Source organism: Aquarana catesbeiana, linkage group LG11 (genome assembly GCF_042186555.1).
Source record: "Aquarana catesbeiana isolate 2022-GZ linkage group LG11, ASM4218655v1, whole genome shotgun sequence".
Classification (NCBI taxonomy): domain Eukaryota; kingdom Metazoa; phylum Chordata; class Amphibia; order Anura; family Ranidae; genus Aquarana; species Aquarana catesbeiana.
Genome location: NC_133334.1, coordinates 255,882,365 through 255,905,295, shown reverse-complemented (window position 1 = coordinate 255,905,295; position 22,931 = coordinate 255,882,365). Strand labels below are relative to the sequence as shown.

At 42.7% G+C, this 22,931-nt stretch overlaps 1 protein-coding gene across 1 annotated transcript in view; it reads right to left on the bottom strand.

Moving 5' to 3' along the window:
• Positions 1-4,639: 4,639 nt before the first annotated feature.
• Positions 4,640-22,931, bottom strand: part of CYBA (cytochrome b-245 alpha chain) — a 24,202-nt gene continuing 5,910 nt past the window's right edge. Inside the window, exons 2-6 of the mRNA XM_073605707.1 lie at positions 18,854-18,923; positions 12,220-12,294; positions 11,534-11,617; positions 10,160-10,241; positions 4,640-6,370 (exon numbers count right to left, since the gene is read on the bottom strand). Coding sequence (XP_073461808.1) covers positions 6,191-6,370; positions 10,160-10,241; positions 11,534-11,617; positions 12,220-12,294; positions 18,854-18,923 — 491 coding nt within the window. The 3' untranslated portion in view covers positions 4,640-6,190. The remainder of the gene's footprint in view (positions 6,371-10,159; positions 10,242-11,533; positions 11,618-12,219; positions 12,295-18,853; positions 18,924-22,931) is intronic.

The following is a 22,931-nucleotide window of genomic DNA, read 5'->3' as shown; positions in this document are numbered from 1 at the left end:
ATTATGATCATAAATAGAAGAAACGGAGGGGGGCCCTATTGTTTTAGGGTCACAGAGATGGGGCTCATCTTTTTAGTAGAAGATTTACCTTGCAAAACTGAGTGTAACATATACCGGAGAAAACAGGGGTGAATAAAGAGGTTTATCTCTCCATTCCCCCAGATGAGAACCCCTCAAGATATGGTTTGAAGGATATAGTTTCATTCAAACTGGAGGGGGCAAGGTAGCCTTTAGGGAATATATCCATTTTACCTCCATCTGTAGGAGGGTCTTGTTCCAGTCCCCCCCCCCCCCCTGGATCCCTGGATTGGGATGTATCCTGTCCAGGATTAAAACTGTTGATGTCAGAGGTCAGAAGAGAATGGGCAGACTGGTTCTAGATGATAGAAAGGCAACAGTAACTCAAATAACCACTCGTTACAACCAAGGTATGCAGAATATCATCTCTGAACAAACAACACATTGAACCTTGAAGCAGATGGGCTACAGTAGCAGAAGACCACACTGGGTGCCGCTCCTGTCAACTAAAAACAGGAAACTGAGACTACAATTTGCACAGGATCACCAAAATTAGGCAATAGAAGATTGGAAGAACGTTGCCTAGTCTGATGAGTCTCGATTTCAGCTGCAACATTCAGATGGTCGGGTCAGAATTTGGCGTAAACAACATGAAAGCATGGATCCATCCTGCCTTGTATCACCGGTTCAGACTGGTGGTGTAATGGTGGGGGGGATATTTTCTTGGCACATTTTGAGCCCCTTAGTACCAGTTGAGTATCGTTTACACCCCACAGCCTACCTGAGTATAGTTGCTGACCATGTCCATCCCTTTATGACTACAGTGTCCCCATCTTCTGATGGTTCTTTCTAGCAGGATAATGCACCATGTCACAAAGCTCCAATCATCTCACCACTGGACAATGATTTCACTGTACTCCAATGGCCTCCACACTCACCAGATCTCATCCAATAGAGCTCCTTTGGGATGTGGTGGAACGGGAGATTCGCATCATGGAAGTGCAGCCGACAAATCTGCAGCAACTGCGTGAAGCTATCATGTTACTATGGACCAAAACCTCTGAATAATGTTTCCAACTTGTTGAATCTATGCCAGGAAGAATGAAGGCAGTGTACCTAATAAAGTGGCGGTGAGTGTATATATATATATATATATATATATATATATATATATATTATATATAGTATTTTAGGAGAGAATTCAGTTTAGAGCAACAAACTGTGTTCACATTTATTATCACTTTACTATCAAGGTGCTGCCACCTTGTGGAGACATTGGAGAAGACCTCTAGCACTGGTGCTTCTGATTTCAGAGGTAAAGTCTTAATTGCTGACGCTTTTCCTGAATCTATGGGCGTGTTTTTTATCTGCTTGTCTATGTTTGGGTGGAGACTCAGCTTCGTTTTCCCCACAGTCATGGTCAGAAAATGGGCATGGCAGTTTTTTTTTTTTTTTTACTTTGGAAGAGGCTGTATTGCTGATGTTGGTGTTTTTTTGGCTTGCTTGATTAGGGGGACATTCCTACCCAGATTGTATGGTTGGCCCCATCTTCCATATTGGGGGTGCCCACTAATTAAGGGTAGTGCCCCAGGCTGGTCAGTATTTGGTGTTGGTTGGCACAAGCCTGGTCATTCCAGCTGGCATTATCATCATATTGCCAAGCTGTATTTGTAGATGTGTTGGGGCTGATGGTGGCCCTCTGGTAGCTCAGAATAGTCAGAATAGGCCGGGCCCAAGTGACCCATTTGGCCCTGTCATGTGATTTGGGATGTCAATGTTATAGACTCCTGCTTTTCTGTACCTGGTTGGTGGCTGATGAATCATCAATACTTTTCTTTGCCTTCTTGCGTGGCATTAGGTGTTAAAACATATATTTCCATGAATAGGGTGGAGAGAGGACCTTCTACCAGATCTGCAAGATGAGATATATCCTCATATTCTATCCTGGTAACACCCTGTGCGCCATTGTGTGTCGATGGTTAGCTGGACATGAAGTGAGGGGAAATCCCTCCAATGGGGTCGCAGTTTGATCCTTGTCAGTGTCCCTCCCCTTCTGACACTTTTCCTTATGTGGAGAATCACATCTGGTTAGTGAGCTGAGAGCTTCCTGTTCTGTCTGTCTGTGCTGTACTGTTATCAGTTACATTGTTTCCAGCTAAATCTGTTGACATGTTATGGAGATAAGGAGAGGGAAAGCGTTCAATAGTCATGTCCTAGGGTGGTGATGGTGAACCTCGGCACCCCAGATGTTTTGGAACTACATTTCCCATGATGCTCAACTACACCGCAGAGTGCATGAGCATCATGGGAAACGTAGTTCCAAAACATCTGGGGTACCAAGGTTCGCCATCACTGGCTAGGGTGACAATACTGCTCCTTGATAGACACAGTACAGGAAGTGAGCGTTGTCACCCAAAGAGAGGAAGTGTGTTAATGGCAGAATTGCCAAATGAAATAAAGGGAAAACAAGTTCATTAGTAGTATAAAAAGTTTCTTTCTGGTTATAGTCAGTGCCCAACAACACTATCACAAAGCACATCCACTCCAATTCATGTGATACCTGTGACATCAGTAATGACAACACAACTCTAACAATATAAGTGTGTTGGATGGGACATGTAGGGTAGCATTATGTTGATGTCACAATTTTGTGGGCTACAGAGGTTCACTCTTCTATATTATGGAGATGAGAAGGGGGAATGTTCTGTAGTTCTGTCCTAAGGTGACAACGCTGCTCCTCCAAAGATACAGAATGATGAGTGAGTGTTTTCAGCCTAGGGCAGGAAGTGTGGTACTGGTAGGATCACCAGGTGAAAATAATGGAAAAAAGCTCCATCCTTTTAGATGTGCATGGTCAAGGATTCACCCATCTAGATGTGCATGGTCAAAGCATCACTCTTCTAGATGTGTATAGTCAAGACTTCACCCTTCTAAATGTGCATGGTTAAGGCTCCACTTTTAGTTGTGCATGGCCAAGTCTACATTCTTCTAGATGTGCATGGATCAAGGCTCCACCTATCTAGATGTGCATGGTCAAGGCTTCGCTCTTCTAGATGTGCATGGTAAAGGCTTCGCCCTTCTAGATGTGCATGGTCAAGGCTTCGCCCTTCTAGATGTGCATGGTCAAGGCTTTGCCCTTCTAGATGTGCATGGTCAAGGCTTCACACTTCTAGATGTTCATGGTCAAGGCTCTACCCATCTAGATGTAAATGGTCAAGGCTCTACCCATCTAGATGTAAATGGTCAAGGCTCTACCCATCTAGATGTGCATGGTCAAGGCTCTACCCATCTAGATGTGCATGGTCAAGGCTCTACCCATCTAGATGTGCATGGTCAAGGCTCCACCCATCTAGATGTGCATGATCTGGACTCCACCTATCTAGAAGTGTATGTTCATTACTCATCTAGATGTGCATGGTCAAGGCTCCACCTATCTAGAAGTGTATGGTCAGCCATCTTCTAGATGTACATGGTCAAGTCTCTGCCCTTCTAGATGTGCATGGGTCAAGGCTCCACCTATCTAGATGTGCATGGTCAGGACCCCACCTATCTAGAAGTGTATGCTCATTACTCATCTAGATGTGCATGGGGTTTCTGGAGGGGTTAGGGGACTCTGTGGCATAACTGCTTGCCCTGTAGGGGATGAGGTTTCTGGAGGGAGCTAGGTGCAACTATGGGGGATGGCGTCTCTCCAGCAGGCTGGGAGCTTTGAAGTGGCAATGTAGGAGACTGGAAGACTCTGTGGAGGCTCTATGGGAAACTGAAGGTTGGGGGGGGGGGGGGTGCTCACAAATGGGGGGCACTGTGGGAAGTTGGGGGATCTGCAGCTAAATGAAGGCCTGGGAGGAGGTAGGCCACCTCCCAATGGTTGAGAAATGCTGCTCCATGATACAGTGAGAAACACATATATTGCACATAAATAAATGTATAAGTAAATAATTCAACAGTGCAAAAGGAGCCCAAAGAAAGAAGAAAAAAAGTTGTATCATATTATTTAAAAAAAAATTGCAAAACAAATATTTTAAAGAGTTCACACGCATTTCCTTCAGCACTGTACCCAAATTAGGAAGTTAAAAAAAAGTTTTCTTCTTTTGGTTACATTTGACTGTTATTTAATTTGTATAAACAGTTATTTGATGTTATTGTATTTGTTAATATTTGCCATCAGGCCTGCTGTTAGAAATCATGGGGTACAGCCTACCTGACAGGTACCCCCCACCCTTGGGCTCTGCTCATCCTGAAACCGATTCTCCTGTGTACCTGCAGCAGCTGCCAGCAGGAGAGGAGGGAAGCTAGCAGAGCTGCAGGGGAGGGGGGGCGGGGCGCACACAAGAGGGCCCAGACAGCAGGGGGGTGGGGTCACAAATATTAGAATCAGGAGTCAGTTCCTTCAGTGAGGCAGTACAGCCTGCTCTCCTGCTTGGCAGGTGCCTGGACCCCCTTTTTTTGAACTGATGGGACCCGGGCCCAGTACAGGAGGGCCAGCTGTACTGCCTCATCAGCGGCCCTGTTTGCAATATAATAGAGCATTGAATGCAGGAAGTAATCAATTTGACACATTTATGTTCATTTAGTATCACCGACTTATAGGTAGATAGAAGGAAGTACAACACACAGAATATTTGATATACTTGTATATATTTTATTTGAACATAGTACCATTAGCGCTGTTTACTAATACAAAAACACTATATGTGAAGTTTAAGGTTTTTTTTTTTTTTTTTTTTTAATTTATTTTAGGGGGTTTAGAAAATGTGTGCAGTAATTACACAAATAGGGGTACTCGTAAAAAATGTAAATACGTGAATGCAGAAAATAGTATGCATTATAACCACTAGATGGCATGGGCGAGCACTTATTTACTTACTAGAATAGTCAATGCCATCTAGTGGCCATTAACCCTAATGCACACAGGCGAAGAGCCCTGCACAGCATAAAATCCCAGTGTTTTGGTGGTTCTACTGGAATCTCTTCTATTTCTCTGAGAAAAACTTGCAATATGTGTGACACACACGAGTCCTTTGTACCAGCTCTCTTTTCCATACTCCCCCTTTCTGTAATAATTATATATATATATATTAGATAGAAACATTAGTTGGATGTGCATGGACTCAGACAGGCTTATGTTTGACTTTTGTGTTTACTATCTGAGTTTTTCTGGGCACAGGTTCCTTCCCTGCATCCACTCTCAGAATCCAAGAGGTCTTTCTATGTACCAAGTACTTTCTTTTTATTTAGTTGGACTTTTGACATCTCAACACATGGCTTCTGGTTGTTCAACATGGTTTTTGTATGTTATAATGTACACCTCTGTGGATAATTTGATACTTTAGTAAATGTACCTTTTGCAGTGAACTGAAATATACATTAGACTCATGTATGGAGTCAATATTTGTCTTGTTATCTGCTGCGATCCTCTAAAGAAAAATTTTTTTAAAAATGTAAAAAAAAAAAAAATCCCAGTGTTTTGGGGCACAGTTGTAGCATACAGACTAAGACAGGCTAATATATGCACCCGTTCCGAGTGGTACTCATGTTAAGGGACTTACACTGTACAAAGGTTTACTCTCTGTGTGTATGAGGTCTACTATTGTGTTTTCTGCATTCACACATTTGGAATGCAGAGAATATTACCTGAGAACATTCAATCTTCCCCCATTTGGGCAAAACAAATTTACAGTTTTGATGGACATATTTTTTTTTACAAATACTCCCCAAAATATGGACTGTATTTGGTTGCCATGACAAAGACAAAAATTTGTATTTTCATGTAAAAGGAAGAGATAGCTGCCTGCAGAAATAAGATAAATACAAAAAAAAACACAAAAAGTTTCTTGCAGTTATATACATTGTAGCATTTTAACATAACCAACATGTAACTAGGAAGCCCCATTATATGTCTGGGAATACTGACTGCGTCTTGAAATGAACAAAATGCTCCCCAAATATTTGCTGCTGTTGGCATTTACGCTGTCTTTTATTTCTGCCATAAGTCTTCTGCTCATCCAATCACACACACCGGAGGTCTGAGGGGAGCACCCCACGGGGGGACTTTTTAGTTCTTAAAATATGGAGTAGTCGAAACAGTAGGTCACATGACCCGCCCGCCCTCACAGTACTGAGCAGTAGTATCGAGTCCTTTCAGTGGACGGGTGAATATTTCTGGGAAGTGTCATACTTCATCCTGGACGACGATGGGGTTGACGTGACCCTCATCCACTTGTTTCCTGCGCACTTCTGGAGGGGGGCGAGGAGGGGGGTTCTGCGGTGGGCGCTTTATGGTCTCCGCCACTCTCAACTTGGGTTCTTCTCGCATCTCGATGGGACGCCATTCCTCGCCGCTAATCGCTGCCTGTAGAAGGAGCAGAGTACAAACATTGGAGGAAAGGGGCCAAGATGTGGGAGTCATGCTAAAGACCTCTCTGAACTGTTATTGGTACTCAGTAAAGGCCATTGTAAAAACACTATGGGGTGTTTTTTTTTTTTTTTAATAAATAGCTTAGCAATTTGCCAAGTCAAGGTGCTTGTACTATTGTTCTGTAGGAATGGGGCAAAAAAAAAGTATGTCATTTGTGTTGGGTGGCTATGTTCATGGTTTTAAAAAAGGAAAAATACCCTATTTGGCCACTAGATGGCACTACGTATAAAATGAATTTCCAATGATACTTAGTGCCATCTAGTGTACATACAGTTTTACTGGGCAAACTACTAAGCATTATATATATATATATATATATATATATATATATAAATACTCTATCTCCCTGTGTATTATTTGTTCTGGCGCAATTCCAGGTGGAGGAGTTTCAGATTTCTATTGGTCCCCTCCACCTGCAGATTGGTTATCATGTACCTGTGCTCCCACCATCCACTGATTGATTATTGTGTTTCAGTGCTCCCGCCATACCCTGATTGATTATTCTGTCTTTGAGACCCCTTGATTATCAGGTCCCTGGGCTCCTGCCATTCTGACTGGTTAGGTCATGTCTTGGTACTCCCCAGACCTGCTTTATAGAAGCCACGTTTTCATATCTGACACTAATGAGAACCAACAAGCCTGAAAACGTTTATAAAACTGGAAATGATCTTGAAGTTTGGATGGAGTGTGGAAGGGTTAGAACCTCTGTCAGGTTTTTAGTCCGGTCTGTCCCAGGTAGGGAGATTTACCGTCTCTTTCCTCCTGGTGTCGCAGACAAAAAGTGTTGTGAATTTTTAAATGTAACCAGAACAAGAATAAAGGATTGGAGGGAGTTCCTCTGATGTCATGTCTATAGAGCGGGATATAAAATTAAATCTCCTTAAAGGGATACAGGCAGGGGAAAAAAAAAAAAAAAAAGTTACCTCCTCTAGATAAAGTTTACCTAAACATACACTTTAAAGCGGTAGTAAACAGTGTAGATCTGTATGTAAAAAACTATGTTTGCACTGCATACCAGCACATTATGACAGATTTACCTAAAAAATACTGATCCCTCCAGCGGCACGCTGATAGGGACTCCATCTTCACCTAGACATGTGCAATTTGTTTTGGTCTGAATATAAAATTGACAAATTTTTGTTTTTTCAGAAATTTGGATGTATCCAAATCTCCAAATGAAATAGTAACAAATGTCATTAAAATTAGTTTAACCGCCTCTGGACCGCCCCACGTACTTTTACTGCGGCAGAGTCTGTTCCGCTTACCTGTGCATCGCGCCTTTTTCTGGGTCTGGGGCGCGTGCCGCCGGTGACCCGCTCCCGCTGTGATTTGACACAGTGGGGGCCAATGAGTGGACCCGATGTTCACCGGCACCCGACAATCTTCCCCGAGAGAGGCCTATGTAAACAAGGCAGATCGCCGTTCTGTCCAAGATAGATAGATCTCTCTCGTGTTTTTTTTTAAACACCGATCACTGTATTGGCATCACTGGTCTCCAAAAAGTGTCACTTAGTGTCCAATTTGTCTGCTGCAATCCTGCTAAAAAAAAAACGCTGATACTAGTAAAAAATATCCCATAATCTATCTTCACCGGGTCTTCCTTCCAGGTTTGCGGGTTCTGGCAGTTTGAATGCTGCAGTAGGGAATCAGCTGTGAAGCCTTCACTACCGGTTTCCCTTACCAGGAATGGCGGCAGCACCCGGGAGTCGATACGAAAAATTGGCTGGGGAGCCGACGTGGCGGGATCCCTGGACAGGTAAGTGTCCATATATTAAAAGTCAGCAGCTGCAGTATTTGTAGCTGCTGACTTTTCCCCAGGCAGAACTCCTCTTTAATCTGCTTATATTTGGCCTTCCCAGTTTTCCCCCCTCATCTACATGCTAATTAAATTTTTTTAATGAATTCTGTTTTCATTACATACCATATTTTAGACCCAATGACATCACTGGGTCTCTGTGCTTCTCTATGCAATGCAGGCAGATCATGGCTGGTGGGAGGGGCTGGCAGGGTGCTGTACATCACATCACCTGGCCTCACTACTCCTCTCTAGAGCCCTCAGCCCTGATGCAAGCAGTGGGCTGGCTCTTTGGGAGAAGTTATTCAAAATTCCTTGATGGGGGGAGTCAGTCTGGAGGAGTGGGTGTTCCTAGGCGGGCTGCTCTAGGTAACGCCCACATGTGATGCTGAGCCTCCATGATTGAAACTGGAATTCAATTAAATAAAAGGGGGCAGGTCAGTCAGACTGGGGAGGAAAGGGCCGGCTATGGGCGCTCAACCTGTGGCCCTCCAGCTGTTCTTACATAGTTACATTGTAGGTGAGGTTGAAAAAAGACACAAGTCCATCAAGTCTAACCTATGTGTGTGATGATGTGTAAGTATTATATTGTATATCCCTGTATGTTGTGGTCATTCAGGTGCTTATCTAATAGTTTCTTGAAGCTATCAATGCTCCCCGCTGAGACCACCGCCTGTGGAAGGGAATTCCACATCCTTACCGCTCTTACAGTAAAGAACCCTCTACGTAGTTTAAGGTTAAACCTCTTTTATTCTAATTGTAATAAGTGGCCCCAAGTCTTGTTAAACTCTCTTCTGCGAAAAAGTTTTATCCCTATTGTGGGGTCACCAGTACGATATTTGTAAATTGAAATCATATCCCCTCTCAAGCGTCTCTTCTCCAGAGAGAATAAGTTCAGTGCTAATAATCTTTCCTCATAATTAATATCCTCCAGACCCTTTATTAGCTTTGTTACCCTTCTTTGTACTCGCTCCATTTCCAGTACATCCTTCCTGAGGACTGGTGCTCAGAACTGGACAGCATACTTCAGGTGCGGCCAGACCAGAGTCTTGTAGAGCGGGAGAATTATCGTTTTATCTCTGGAGTTGATCCCGCTTTTTAATGCATCCAATATTCTGTTTGCTTTGTTAGCAACAGCTTGGCATTGCATGACATTGCTGAGCCTGTCATCTACTAGGACCCCCAGGTCCTTTTCCATCCTAGATTCCCCCAGAGGTTCTCTCCCCAGTGTATAGATTGTATTCATATTTTTGCCACCCAAATGCATTATTTTACATTTTTCTACATTGAACCAACTGTTGTGGAACTCCAAGTCCCATTATGCCTTTCACTTTGAGAGTCGTGGTTTTAACTGTCAGCCTTGCAATGCCTCATGGGACTTTCAGTTCATCTCTCTTTTTCTACAACAGCTGGAGGGCCACAGGTTGAGCAGCCATAGATTATGCTGGACGTCCTCCAGCTAGGAAATGAGGCGGGGCTTTATCTGACCTGCAGCTTCTAATGCACATTGTGAGAAGCTCACAGTGTGCGGTGAAATCAGAGGAAGCCATTTCAGTCCAGGAGAGGAGCCGATACAGCTGTGCAGGACTGGAGGGAAGTCCGGAGGTCAGTATTCAGGTTTCAGTTGATGATAAAGCTTTAGGAACAGATAAGAGTTGGTTGATGTTCTGCAGATGTCTGTTACATTTTGGGTGCAATAAATTCATTTTTGGAGATTTATTGAGTTTATAACACAAAGGATGAAATCTCTGATCACTGGAACAAAGTTGTCCCTAGCACAGGAAATGATGGGAAGTTTCCTCAACAGGAAAAAAGATTTTATAGAAAATTCTGCAGAGATCCTAACCCCTCCCCCACTCCATCCAAGAAACAGCCGGAGCTCCTCTTTAAACGTCATCCATGGCAGGACGCGGCGCTGCGTTACTCACCAGAAGGTAGATGATGGCTGCAATGCCGAGACACACGGTGCCCAGGACGGTGGCCAGAATGAAGCCTCCGGGCACGGCCAGCCTGTAGGGCACAAAAGGAAAGATTATATATCGGGTGCCTGAGCAGTAGAGAGGTCACATGACTCAGTAAAGGGGTGGATCTTGGGAACAGCAGCTCATGACTTGTTAGGTTACCCCAATAAAGTGGACCTGTATATAAAGAAGGGCGCGTTATGTACAGTCTGCTCTGTGTGATATCCGGAAATGGGACTAGAAGATCTGAAATAACGATTTTCTGCTGTGAAAACAGATTTCGTGATGACGCGGCGCGCCAATCTCTGCCGAGGTACACATCACATGGTCTGAGCCCAATCGAGAGGGTTCAGGAGGGATCGACGTCAAGGAGGGTTCAGGGGGAGCCACCGACTGGAACCTTTACTATAGACCATGTGACTAATGCCTCAGCTCTGGTCATGTGACCGAGCACCCAACCTTCCCATCATTACAGCACAAAAAAAAAAAAAGGTAAAAATTTTTGTTAAAATTATTATTAGAGAGAAATTTAAAATCAGTGTCCAATAAGGGCTCAGTAAAAGTTCAGATGTCTCGTTAAAATAAATTTTATATATATAGTTCAGATGTTTCGTTAAATTATATATATATATATATATATATATATATATATATATATATATATATAATTTAACGAAACATCTGAACTTTTGCTGAGCCCTTACTGGACACTGATTTTAAATTTCTCTCCAATAATAATTAGAACAAAAAATGTTACCTTATAAAAATGAGAATTTATATATATATATATATATATATATGTATTTTAATAAATATTATTACTATTAATTATTACTATTATTATCATTAACAATAATAATAAATCTATCTCCGATAATGATTCAGCTAGTGAATTCTTTCTGTGCAAACTGAGCAGAGCCAAACACCCTGTAGGCCATTTTCTCCTCTCCTTCAGTGGTAAAATACAGCATTATGGCCACCAGATGGAGCTGAGGAGCATAGGATATACATAGATGTCTTTGTAACAAGTGATACAATGTAACAATTCTAGGGAACGCTAGAGGGAATTAGTAAATAAATGTAACCAACAGTTGAATCTAGCTAGCGTTACATTGGGTTGCAATTTTTTTCCCACTTTGCACAGAAGGAATGTACACGCAGATTTGCTGGATAAATGGCTTTGCAAATGTTTCTATAAACAGGCCCCAAAACTCAAATTTGCCGAACTGTTAAAGTGCAAAACAATGTATCCCATCTATAGGGACACAACTATGCAGATATATATGTAGACATTTTCTGCTCTGTAAAGGGTTGGTCTGACCCCGGTGACCTGGGACTTACCCTGCATGCAGAAAAGCACGGACATAATAATTGCGCGTCAGGGGTCCAAATACTTTCACCACCGCTGTCATGTACTTCTGCCCGCTGTAAAGACAAAAGATGCAATGAATATTTCCCCATGTCTATGCACTCACCATACTTCCCCCTCCCTCACCAATATATGAGGCTGAAATGCCCCCCCATCCCCATCGCAGAGTATATATATTTCAGTAAGACTGCCAGATCCAGAATCTTTAAAGAGAACCTGTCAAAACTGACCCGCCAGCTAAAATAATCAATGATCCAAGATCTCCTTGTGCTAGGAGTGTAGCCAATTTCTATATTGTTAAAGGAGAACTCCGGGTGAACTGCTTATACACAGGTGAAATATACGGGAGCGGTTTCTCCTGCCAAAGGATTTGTGTTTCTGACCATCCAGTCCTGAGATTTACACAGCTCCGCCCTCAGCATAGCCCTGTCTAGCAGGGGAAGGGAACTGATTTGAAGCTGCTGTGGTTTAGTAACACTTACAATCCATGTCCCTCCCCAGCCTGTGACTGGACAGTGATAGCCAATAATAGGAAAGTCAGAGAAGTAAAAAGAAAAAGATGGATTGTGTCTTCTGTGTATATCTCTACAGGTCAGATTTTACATACTGGAGTAGAGTGCTCCTTTAAGTGGTCAATTAACTGGGAAGTCCCCCTTACCATCTCTCTATGGTGGAGCCCTTCTTCCTCTTACTTCTGGGGTATTCCAGGAGGGAGACGAACACGCCGGCCGCTCTGCATTACAAAGCACTAAGGACCAAAACTCACCAAAAATGACAAATACTTCACAAAATACCTGAAATACTCCACACTGCTGGAGGACTGTGGAGGAAGAAGGTGGAACATATGGATTGTTATCTTCTTGTATTGTAATTGTACTGTCTCCCTTAGATTGTAAAGTGATGTGCAAACTGTCAGCGCTATATAAATCCTGAATAATAATAATTATTATTTCCTCATATGGTGACCTCAGTAAGGAGGAAGTTCAATCAATCGTGTTAGAATAATGGGAATTCCAATGAAGCAAACTGTTTATTAGTAATGATGGGGAAGTAATTACAAAGCGCACAGTTGGCCCCACTAGTAATTACAGGGAATTCCCCCGGAGAGGGCGGGGCCAAGAAGCTGCAATTATTGGAGCCTTGGGAAAAGACTTGATCATCCATTTATAGACATCGGATTCTTTATACTTTTATATTGCTTTGTTGTAGGACTGTGCATTCTTTTGAAGATCCTATTATTATCATCATCATCATCATCATCTAGAAGGCATAAAAATAGGACCCGTTTCATTGGCTCAAAATCTGTCTTTATCAGGGCCTAGATTGTTTGGAGATAGGGGTCACCAGGAGGAATTTGTTAACAATGGAGTTAAGTTTATCAGTATGGGCTTCCCACCCTTTCACATACATTCTTCTACAGTGCATCTGTAAAGTATTCACAGAGCTTCACTTTTTCCACATTTGTCATGTTACAGCCTTATTCCAAAATGGATTGAATTCAATATGTTCCTCAAAATTCTACAAACCATACCCCATAATGACAATGTGAAAGACGTCATGTGAAATCTTCTCAAATTTATTCACAGCCTTTGCTCAATACTTTGTTGAAGCACCTTTGGCACCAATTACAGCCTCAAGTGTTTGAGTGTTATACTACAAGCTTGGCACACCTATTGTTGGGCAGTTTCTCCCATTCTTCGTTACAGGACCTCTCAAGCTCCTCAGGTTGGATGGGGAGTGTCGGTGCACAGCCATTTTCAGATCTCTCCAGAGATGTTGAATTGGGTTTCATGTCTAGGCTCTGGCTGGGCCACTCAAGGACATTCACAGAGTTGTCCCGTAGCCACTCCTTTGTTATCTTGGCTGTGTGCTTAGGACTGTTGTCCTGTTGGGAGAAGAATCTTCGCCCCAGTCGAAGGTCCAGAGCGCTCTGGAGCAGGTTTTCATCAAGGATGTCCCTGTACATTCCTGCATTCATCTTTCCCTCGATCCTGACTAGTCTCCCAGTTCCTGCTGCTGAAAAACATCCCCACAGTAGGATGCTGCCACCACCATGCTTCACTATAGGGATGGTATTGGCCAGGTGATGAGCGGTGCCTGGATTCCTCCAGATATGACGCTTGCCATTCAGGCCAAAGAGTTCATTCTTTTTTCATCAGACCAGAGAATTTTGTTTCTCCGGGTCCGAGAGTGCTTCAGGTGCCTTTTGGCAAACTCCAGGTGGGCTGTCATGTGCCTTTTACTGAGGAGTGACTTCTGTCTGGCCACTCTACTATACAGGAATGATTGGTGGAGTGCAGCAGAGATGGTTGTTCTTCAGGAAGGTTCTCCTCTCTCCACAAAAACGCTGGAGCTCTGTCAGAGTGACCATCAGGTTCTTGGTCACCTCCCTGACTAAGGTCCTTCTCGCTCAGTTTGGCTGTGCGGCCCGCTCTAGGAAGAGTCCTGGTGGTTTCAAACTTTTTCCATTAACAGGTGATGGAGGCCACTGTGCTCATTGGGACCTTCAATGCTGCAGACATATTTCTGTACCCTTCCCCAGATCTGTGCCTCGATACAATCCTGTCTTGGAGGTCTGCAGACAATTCCTTGGACTTCATGGCTTGGTTTGTGCTCTGACATGCACTGGTAACTGTGGGACCTTCTATAGACAGGTGTGTGCCTTTCCAAATCAACTGAATTTACCACAGGTGGACTCCAATCTAGTTGTAAAAACATCTCAATGGTGATCAGTGGAAACAGGATGCACCTGAGCTCAATTCTAATTGTCATGGCAAAGGCTGTGAAGATTTATGTACATGGGATTTTTTTCATTTATTTTTAATAAATGTGCAAAGATTGCAAACAAACTTCTTTCACGTTGTCATTATGGGGTATTGTTTGTAGAATGCTGAGGAAAATAATAAATGTAATCCATTTTGGAATAAGGCCGTAACATAACAAAATGTGGAAAAAGTGAAGCGATGTGAATACTTTCCAGATGCACTGTATATAGGGATTAAATGGTTATGTTACTCACCAGGGTGTGGAATTATAAAGGGTCCAGTGTTGTGAGTGATTATTATATTTCTATACACCTAAGGTCCATTTGGGGTAGAGGAGGAGGAAACCCTTTATAATTCTGCACCCTCTTGGGTAATACAAGTATTGGATATCCCTATATATGACTGTATGCAATGAGTGGGAACCTCATACTGATTCTTCTGTATACATATTATCCAAGCCCTGGTGAAGGCAGATCTTTGAGCTCCTGAAATGCATTGGTGTTTTTATGGCTTCTTGTTATGACCCAATACCGATATGAATAAATTCTAGATCTTTGGTCTTACGCTTTTGGTATTGGTTCATAATCAGGAGACCTAAAACAGCCAGTTTTGGGGGTGGTTTAAAAAACTCCCCTTATCAGGGCTGAGTATGAAGATAGAAGTCCAAGGAAGGTGTCAGAATTAATATCAGTAGTGGTTCATAAGAAGACAAAGCAGCCGATGCGTTTCAGGGGCTCAGAGATTTCCCTTCATCAGGGCTCAAGTATTGCACGTAGTTAGGACCCAGTATGCGGTTGCCACCTATTCATATATAGGGGCATTCAATGCTTGTATTTTCCAACAGCGTGCAGAATTATAAAGGACCCGCATGTATATAGAAATATATTACGCACACCACACTAGACCCTTTAGGGATTCCAAATCCTGTTGGGTAATACAAGCACTGAATATCGCTATGTATGAATGTATGTGAAGGGGTAGGAGCCCCATACTAACAACTACATATTGTTCACAAAATAATTCTGGAGACCCCTATCTACATACAATACCTGAAGCCTGATGAAGGGAGATCTTTGAGACTCCGCAACGCATCAGTTATGTCTTCTTATGAACCAACACTGATATTAATAGATTCTGGATCTTTGGCCTAGTGCTTTCCTTGGGATCCTATGTACATACAATACCTGCATCCTGATAAAGGGAGATCTTTGAGCCCCCAAAATGTGTCTGATGTTTTAGGTCTTATTATGAGCCAATACCGATATTAATAGATTCTGTATCTTTGGTTTTAATCTTTCAAACTTTTTACAAGCGAATCCTTAACTCTACTACGAGTATGAAAAGATTTTGGAACATTTGTAGTGACCATACACGCTTTGATAAATACATTTCTTTTCCGATTGATCTCTTCAGATTGGAGTAATCGATTTATAATCAACAACCCATTCAATTGATATGACACACACACACACACAGGGAATAGATTCTCAATCAATAGTTAATGCAATATTAAAAAGGTTCCTTTAAAAAAAAAAACAAAAAAAAACACCCCATGATATACTTGCCTGCTCTGCAATAATTTTGCACAGAGCAGCCCCAGACCTCTTCTTCTGGGGTCCCCCGCTGGCTCCTCTTCTTCGGCAAGTGTCCCCATAGGAAGCCACTTCCTATGGAGGGGCATTCATGTGGGTTTGCTCCTGAGCTGCCCTGTCTGCATCTATTGACACAGACAGTGTGACTTGGCCCCGCCCTCCCATCACATCATTTGATTGACAGCAGCCAGAGCCAATTCATTCACACAGAAGGTTTTTTACCTTAATGCATTAAAGTGGTTGTAACCCCAAAATAGTGTTTTGCTCAGTTTAATAGATAATGTTGTTATAATCCAATTCGTTTTGTGTGTACCTCTCAAAAAGTCAGCCTTATTCAGTTGTAGCCCTTTGAAAGCTGTCAATTTGTGGGTGTGGCATAGCACAAAAGCTTGGGGAGCGGAGACTAATTACATCACAGTATTCCTCTCCCACCTCATCAGAGTCTCTCTCCCTCTCTCTCTCTCATTTCTCTGATGCCTGTCTCTCTCTGATGCCTGTCTGTCTCAAGTCTCTATCTGAGGTCTGTCTCTTGTCTCTCTGATGCATCTCTCTCTGATGTCTCTTTCTCTCTCTATTATTCTCTGATGTCTCTCATGCCTGTCTCTGATGTCTCTCTCTCGCTTCTCTATTGCCTGTCTCTCTCTCCCTCCTCTCTCTGTTCCCTGATGCCTGCCTGTCTCTCTCCTCTCTCTCTGATGCCTGTCTGATGTCTCTCTCTCTTGGATGCCTCTCTCTATAGTCTGATGTCTCTCTCTGATGCCTCTCATGCCTGTCTCTGATGTGTTGATGTCTCTCTCTCTCTATATATATATTATATATATATATATATATATATATATATATATATATATATATATATATTCTCTGATGTCTCTCTCTCTATTCTCTGATGTCTCTCTCTCTCTCTATATCTCTATTCTCTGATGTCTCTCTCACTATATATATATATATATATATATATATATATATATATATATATATATAGTCTCTGATGTCTCTCTCTCTCTCTCTCTATAGTCTCTGATGTCTCTCTCTCTTTCTATATAGTCTGATGTCTCTCTCTCTATATAGTCTCTGATGTCTCTCTCTCTATATAGTCTCTGATGTCTCTCTTTCTATATAGTCTCTGATGTGTCTCTCTCTTTCTATATAGTCTCTGATGTCTCTGATGTCTCTCTCTCTTTCTATATAGTCTCTGATGTCTCTTTCTCGCTCTATTATTCTCTGATGTCTCTTTCTCTCTCTATTATTCTCTGATGTCTCTCATGCCTGTCTCTGATGTCTCTCTCTCGCTTCTCTATTGCCTGTCTCTCTCTCCCTCCTCTCTCTGTTCCCTGATGCCTGCCTGTCTCTCTCCTCTCTCTCTGATGCCTGTCTGATGTCTCTCTCTCGGATGCCTCTCTCTATAGTCTGATGTCTCTCTCTGATGCCTCTCATGCCTGTCTCTGATGTGTCGATGTCTCTCTCTCTCTCTCTCTCTATAGATCTATATTCTCTGATGTCTCTCTCTCTCTCTCTCATATATATATATATATATATATATATATATATATATTCTCTGATGTCTCTCTCTCTCTATATCTATATTCTCTGATGTGTCTCTCTCTCTCTCTCTCTCTCTCTCTATATAGTCTCTGATGTCTCTCTCTCTCTCTTTCTATATAGTCTCTGATGTCTCTCTCTCTTTCTATATAGTCTCTGATGTCTCTCTCTCTCTTTCTATATAGTCTCTGATGTCTCTCTCTCTCTTTCTATATATTCTCTGATGTCTCTTTCTCTCTATATAGTCTCTGATGTCTCTCTCTCTTTCTATATAGTCTCTGATGTCTCTCTCTCTTTCTATATAGTCTCTGATGTCTCTCTCTTCCTATATAGTCTCTGATGTCTCTCTCTCTTGCCTTTCATGCCTGTCTCTGATCTCTCTCTCTCTCTCTCGATACCTCGCTCTCTATTCTTTGTATCTACATCTCTGGAGGAGAGGAAAGTAAACTCAGCTTCAATCTCTATCACAGCGAGATACAGAGCAGCAGACATGAATGTGTCTCATTACAAAGGCTTTCAAAGGAGAAAGGGATTTTTTTTTTTTTTTCATGGTGTTACAGATGGCAGGTTGTTCTACCTGTGTCATACTATGCACAAATGATTTGTGCCCTTGTTCTTTATTAGATGTAGGGTTCTGTTTTGCATTTGACTTTCCAGGTTTACAACCACTTTAGAGTACCGGTATATATAAAAAAAATAAAAACCCACTCAAACCCTTTAGGTTTTAAAACCACTTTAAGTTACTGACACTTTGAGTTATGGATTGCATTTCTGTTTCCACAATGTGACCTCCTAATACGATCCATCAGAAAACAGTCGTGTTCGGGAACACAATAGCTTTGCGTTGCCGACTGATAAGAAATTCTAGATAATATTCCACTATGAACGATCAACTCCATAATTGATCAGAAGTTAGTTATGGCTACTTAAATGTTTGTGGATTTGATTATTTTGATCAATAATCAGATAAAGAAAATTAAAGTCAGAGTGTGTGGCCACTATTAGACCTTTGGTTTGGCACTGTAAGACTTTATACCAGATTTGTTTCCTGTCTATTTGTTCTGGTGACCATGGTCATCATGATTGGAAAGTATGGGGAAATTGTAACAATTTGAGTTGTCACCAGAACAGGAAGTGAGGGGAAATATACCAATGGGGACACTAGTTCTGGTGACAGCTGCCTGAGCTGGGCATTCCTCTCCGTAGTTCTAATCATTCCCTACTTCATCCAAAACTAAATAAAAAATAAATAAATAAAAAGAAGAGCTTTGTCTCTAGAATAGATACACAAACAAGTAAAACATATGGAAACAATGTAACCATCACCGAAGGAGAATCAGAGATGACATCCTCCAAGCTGTTGATGGGAAAAATGAGTTTTTATGAAGGATACATGGAGTAAGCACCAAACTGCCATCCTTTAAACTGCCCGGCCACCGCTACAATACCGCCAGCGAGGAGAACTGTAGAAAAAAAAAAAAAAAATTTTAAGGAAAGGAAAAAAAGATATAAAACAAACAAACAAACATAGGCAGTGAGATGACAGATGTTAGTATTTCAATACCACATCAATGCCGGGCACTTATACACCTTCCTGCCCAGACCAATTTTCAGCTTTCAGCGCTGTCGCACTTTGAATGACAATTGCGCGGTCATGCTACACTGTACCCAAATTAAAATTGTATCATTTTTTTCCCACAAATAGAGCTTTCTTTTGGTGGTATTTGATCACCTCTGGGGGTTTTATTTTCTGCTAAACAAATAAAAAAAAAAAAAAAAAAAAAAAAAAAAAGGAAGACCGAAAATGTTGAAAAAAAAAAAAAAGTTTTTTTTTGTTTCATTTACAAAACTTTGTAAATAAGTATGTTTTCTCCTTCACTGATGGGCACTGATGGGGTGCAGGGATATGCAATTAGCGGACCTCCAGCTGTTGCAAAACTACAAGTCCCATCATGCCTCTGCCTCTGGGTGTCATGATGGGCACTAATATGCGGCACTGAAGGGGCACTGATAGGCGGCACGGATGTACTGTAATGTATGTCACTGATGGATGCCAATCAGTGCCAAACAATAATGCCTGCCAGTCAGTGATGCCCATTGTGAGCACTGATTGGCATCCATTGTGGTCTAGGGTGACATACCTGGTGGTGACATCCCTGGTGGTCATAGTGGCGTCCCTGATGGTCCAATGTGAGCGTCCTCAGGGAGGCTGCACTGATAATTGATCAGCACAGACCCCCCCTTAGAGGAGCAGCCGATCAACTCTCCTCTACTCACGTCTGTCCGATCACCGGCTTTTCCTGTTTACACTGATCAGCCGTGATTGGATATGGCTGATCTCGTGGTAAAGCGTCTCCGTCAGAGACTCTTTACCTAGATCGGTGTTGCGGGGTGTCAGACTGACACCCCGCAACAACGATCGCCGCGATGCGCATCCCCAGCGGCTCAATATCCTGAAGACGTCATATGATGTCCGGTCAGGGTATTGAAACCACTTTGCCGCCGTCATTTTGCTATATGGCGGGCAGCGAGTGGTTAAAGTGTCTCTGCAGCCTATGGAAACGGCCATTCAGTGGGCAGGTACAATCTTGTGCTGGGATCACACCTATGCGAATTGGATGCGCCTTACAACCGCATCCAATTCGCAGGACATTTTAAAATCTGTTCATTTGAATGAGGCTGGTTCACATATGTGCGTTGCAGTCGCACTCCGCATTGCCCAAAAACCGTGTGCGTTTTCTGGGCATTGCAGTGCGAATTGCTGGCCCATAATCTACGGGATTCGCAGATGCGTTCCGTTGTGAACAATAATTCTCTCCCCCTCCTCACTACACCTGCTACTTTTTCTCTTCGTAGAGAAAATGGAGCTGGAATTCGCACCAGACTGGGAGTTGAGTAGTACAGTTATGTTCTCTATGTGATTAAAGAACAGGTTGCATGTAGGCGGAGTCTTCATAGCTTTGTCATAGCTGACATGCAGACAGTAGGAAGCATTTTCTCAGTCGCCTATCCCCCAGTGATCAGGCTGTACATTGTAACAAGGTGAGAGGCCGATTGACCAATTGACAGATACACTTTAGTACCCTTCTGCACAGTGAACTATCATTAACCTATATAAATGTCAAGTACAATGTAAGCAACCCCCCCCCTTACTTACACACACACACACACACACACACACACACACACACACACACACCTTGCTGGGTGAAAATCCTGTGTCACGTATCTGATTCGCCCGTTTTTTGCTGCCCTTGTCACCCCTTACTAAAGCCTCACCCCTCCTCCCCCAGTTGGAGCAATACAGAGGACAGGATATCAATTTATGAAAGAGGCGATGCAGCAACGCTCCCCACTTCCCTCTACAAAAGGCGAAGTAACTCGGCTCCTGCAAATGTGCAATTGCCCAATCAGCAGCCACCAGGGAGACTTCCTTCATAAGATAGAACTAATCTAGAGACAGGAAAAAAAAAAAAAAAAAGGATAAAATGGTGGAAGTTCTGAGGGGTGAAACATTTCAGGAACATCACATGTCCAGGCTGGAGGAAAGACGGGAAAGGATGGACATGATTATAACCTTTAAATCTATGAAGGGTGTGGATGAGGCTCACAGGATGTTCAACATAAAGATTGAATCAGGAACGTGACCTCAGACTAGATGGAGGAAAGTTTAGAACTAAACTTAGTAAGGGGGTGGATAAAAAAAAAAAAAAAAAAAAGTCAGAGCTCTTCAGCCTGCATGTTCTGTGCATCAAACATGACTTAGTACTTGGTGGCAATCAGAGGTCAGATGTTTCTTGTAGTTGGCTTCCAGGTTTGCACACATCTCAGGAGGGATTTCGTCCCACTCCTCTTTGCAAGTCATTAAGGTTTAGAGGCTGATGTTTGCTAACTCAAACCTTCAGCTCCCTCCACATATTTTCTATGGCAGGGATATGCAATTAGCGGACCTCCAGCTGTTGCAAAACTACAAGTCCCATCATGCCTCTGCCTCTGGGTGTCATGCTTATGGCTGTCAGAGTCTTGCTATGCCTCATGGGACTTGTAGTTCTGCAACAGCTGGAGGTCGCTAATTGTATATCCCTGTTCTATGGGATTAAGGTCTGGAGATTGGCTAGGCCACTCCAGGACCTTAATGTGCTTCTTCTTGAGCCACTCCTTAATGCCTTGGCCGTGTGTTTTGGGTCATTGTCATGCTGGAATACCCATCCATGACCCCTTTTCTTTCAATGCCCTGGCTGAGGGAAGGAGGTTCTCACCCAAGATTTGACGGTACATGGCCCCGTCCATCATCCCTTTGATGCCGTCCATCCTGTCTCCTTAGCAGAAAAGCACCCCCAAAGTATAATGTTTCCACCTCCATGTTTGATGGTGGGGATGGTGTTCTTGGGGGTCATAGGCAGCATTCCTCTTCCTCCAAACACGGCAAGTTGAGTTGATGCCAAAGAGCTCGATTTTGGTCTCATCTGACCACAACACTCTCACCCAGTTCTCCTCTGAATCATTCAGATGTTAATTAGCAAACTTCAGATGGGCTTGTACATGTACTTTGAGCAGGTGGACCTTGCGGGCGCTGTAGGATTTCAGTCCTGGGCGTAGTGTGTTACCACTTGTTTTCTTGGTGACTATGGTCCCAGCTTCCTTGAGATCATTGACAAGATTCTCCTGTGTAGTTCTGGGCTGATTCCTCACCGTTCTCATGATCATTGAACCTCCACGAGGTGAGATCTTGCATGGAGCCCCAGACCGAGGGAGATTGACAGTTATTTTGGGTTTTCTTCCAATTGCAAATAAAATCGCACCAACTGTTGTCACCCTCTCACCAAGCTGCTTGGCGATGGTCTTGTAGCCCATTCCAGCCTTGTGTAGGTCTACAATCTTGTCCCTGACATCCTTGGACAGCTCTTTGGTCTTGGCCATGTTGGAGAGATTGGAATCTGATTGATTGTGTGTATATAACTATATATAGTGCAGCGCTACTATAATGGCAACTCTTATACCACACCTTGTGCAGATAATAAAAATAATCAGTCATTGCAATATCACATAACGAAAAAAGTCCATATTATAAAACATAATTCTTGATTGCTGTGATTTTTCTGCGATGTTCTATCACCACCGTGCTTTTCTTTAAACACTGTATACTTGTGCACACTTCCACCGGCTATTTTACCTGCTCACCTCAAGAATGAGTCAGGCAGACTCAAACATAACTCCTTGATGATCTCTCCCTTCAACTATGGATCAGCTGTTCACATTCCGCCCTCTTGTAGTTCCAGCTACTCCCAATGTGCTTCACATGGATAAAGGGTTGATCTCTCATACAAACAGCCTCTCTCCTTAGACTCTCCTCCTCTCCCAAGTGCTCATTTCCAGTGTCATGTAATTACAAAACACAGCAGACATAGTGCTCTCTGTTTTTCAAATTTATTAAAAAAAACCCCGCTTAAAGAGGAAGTAAACCCTGGTGG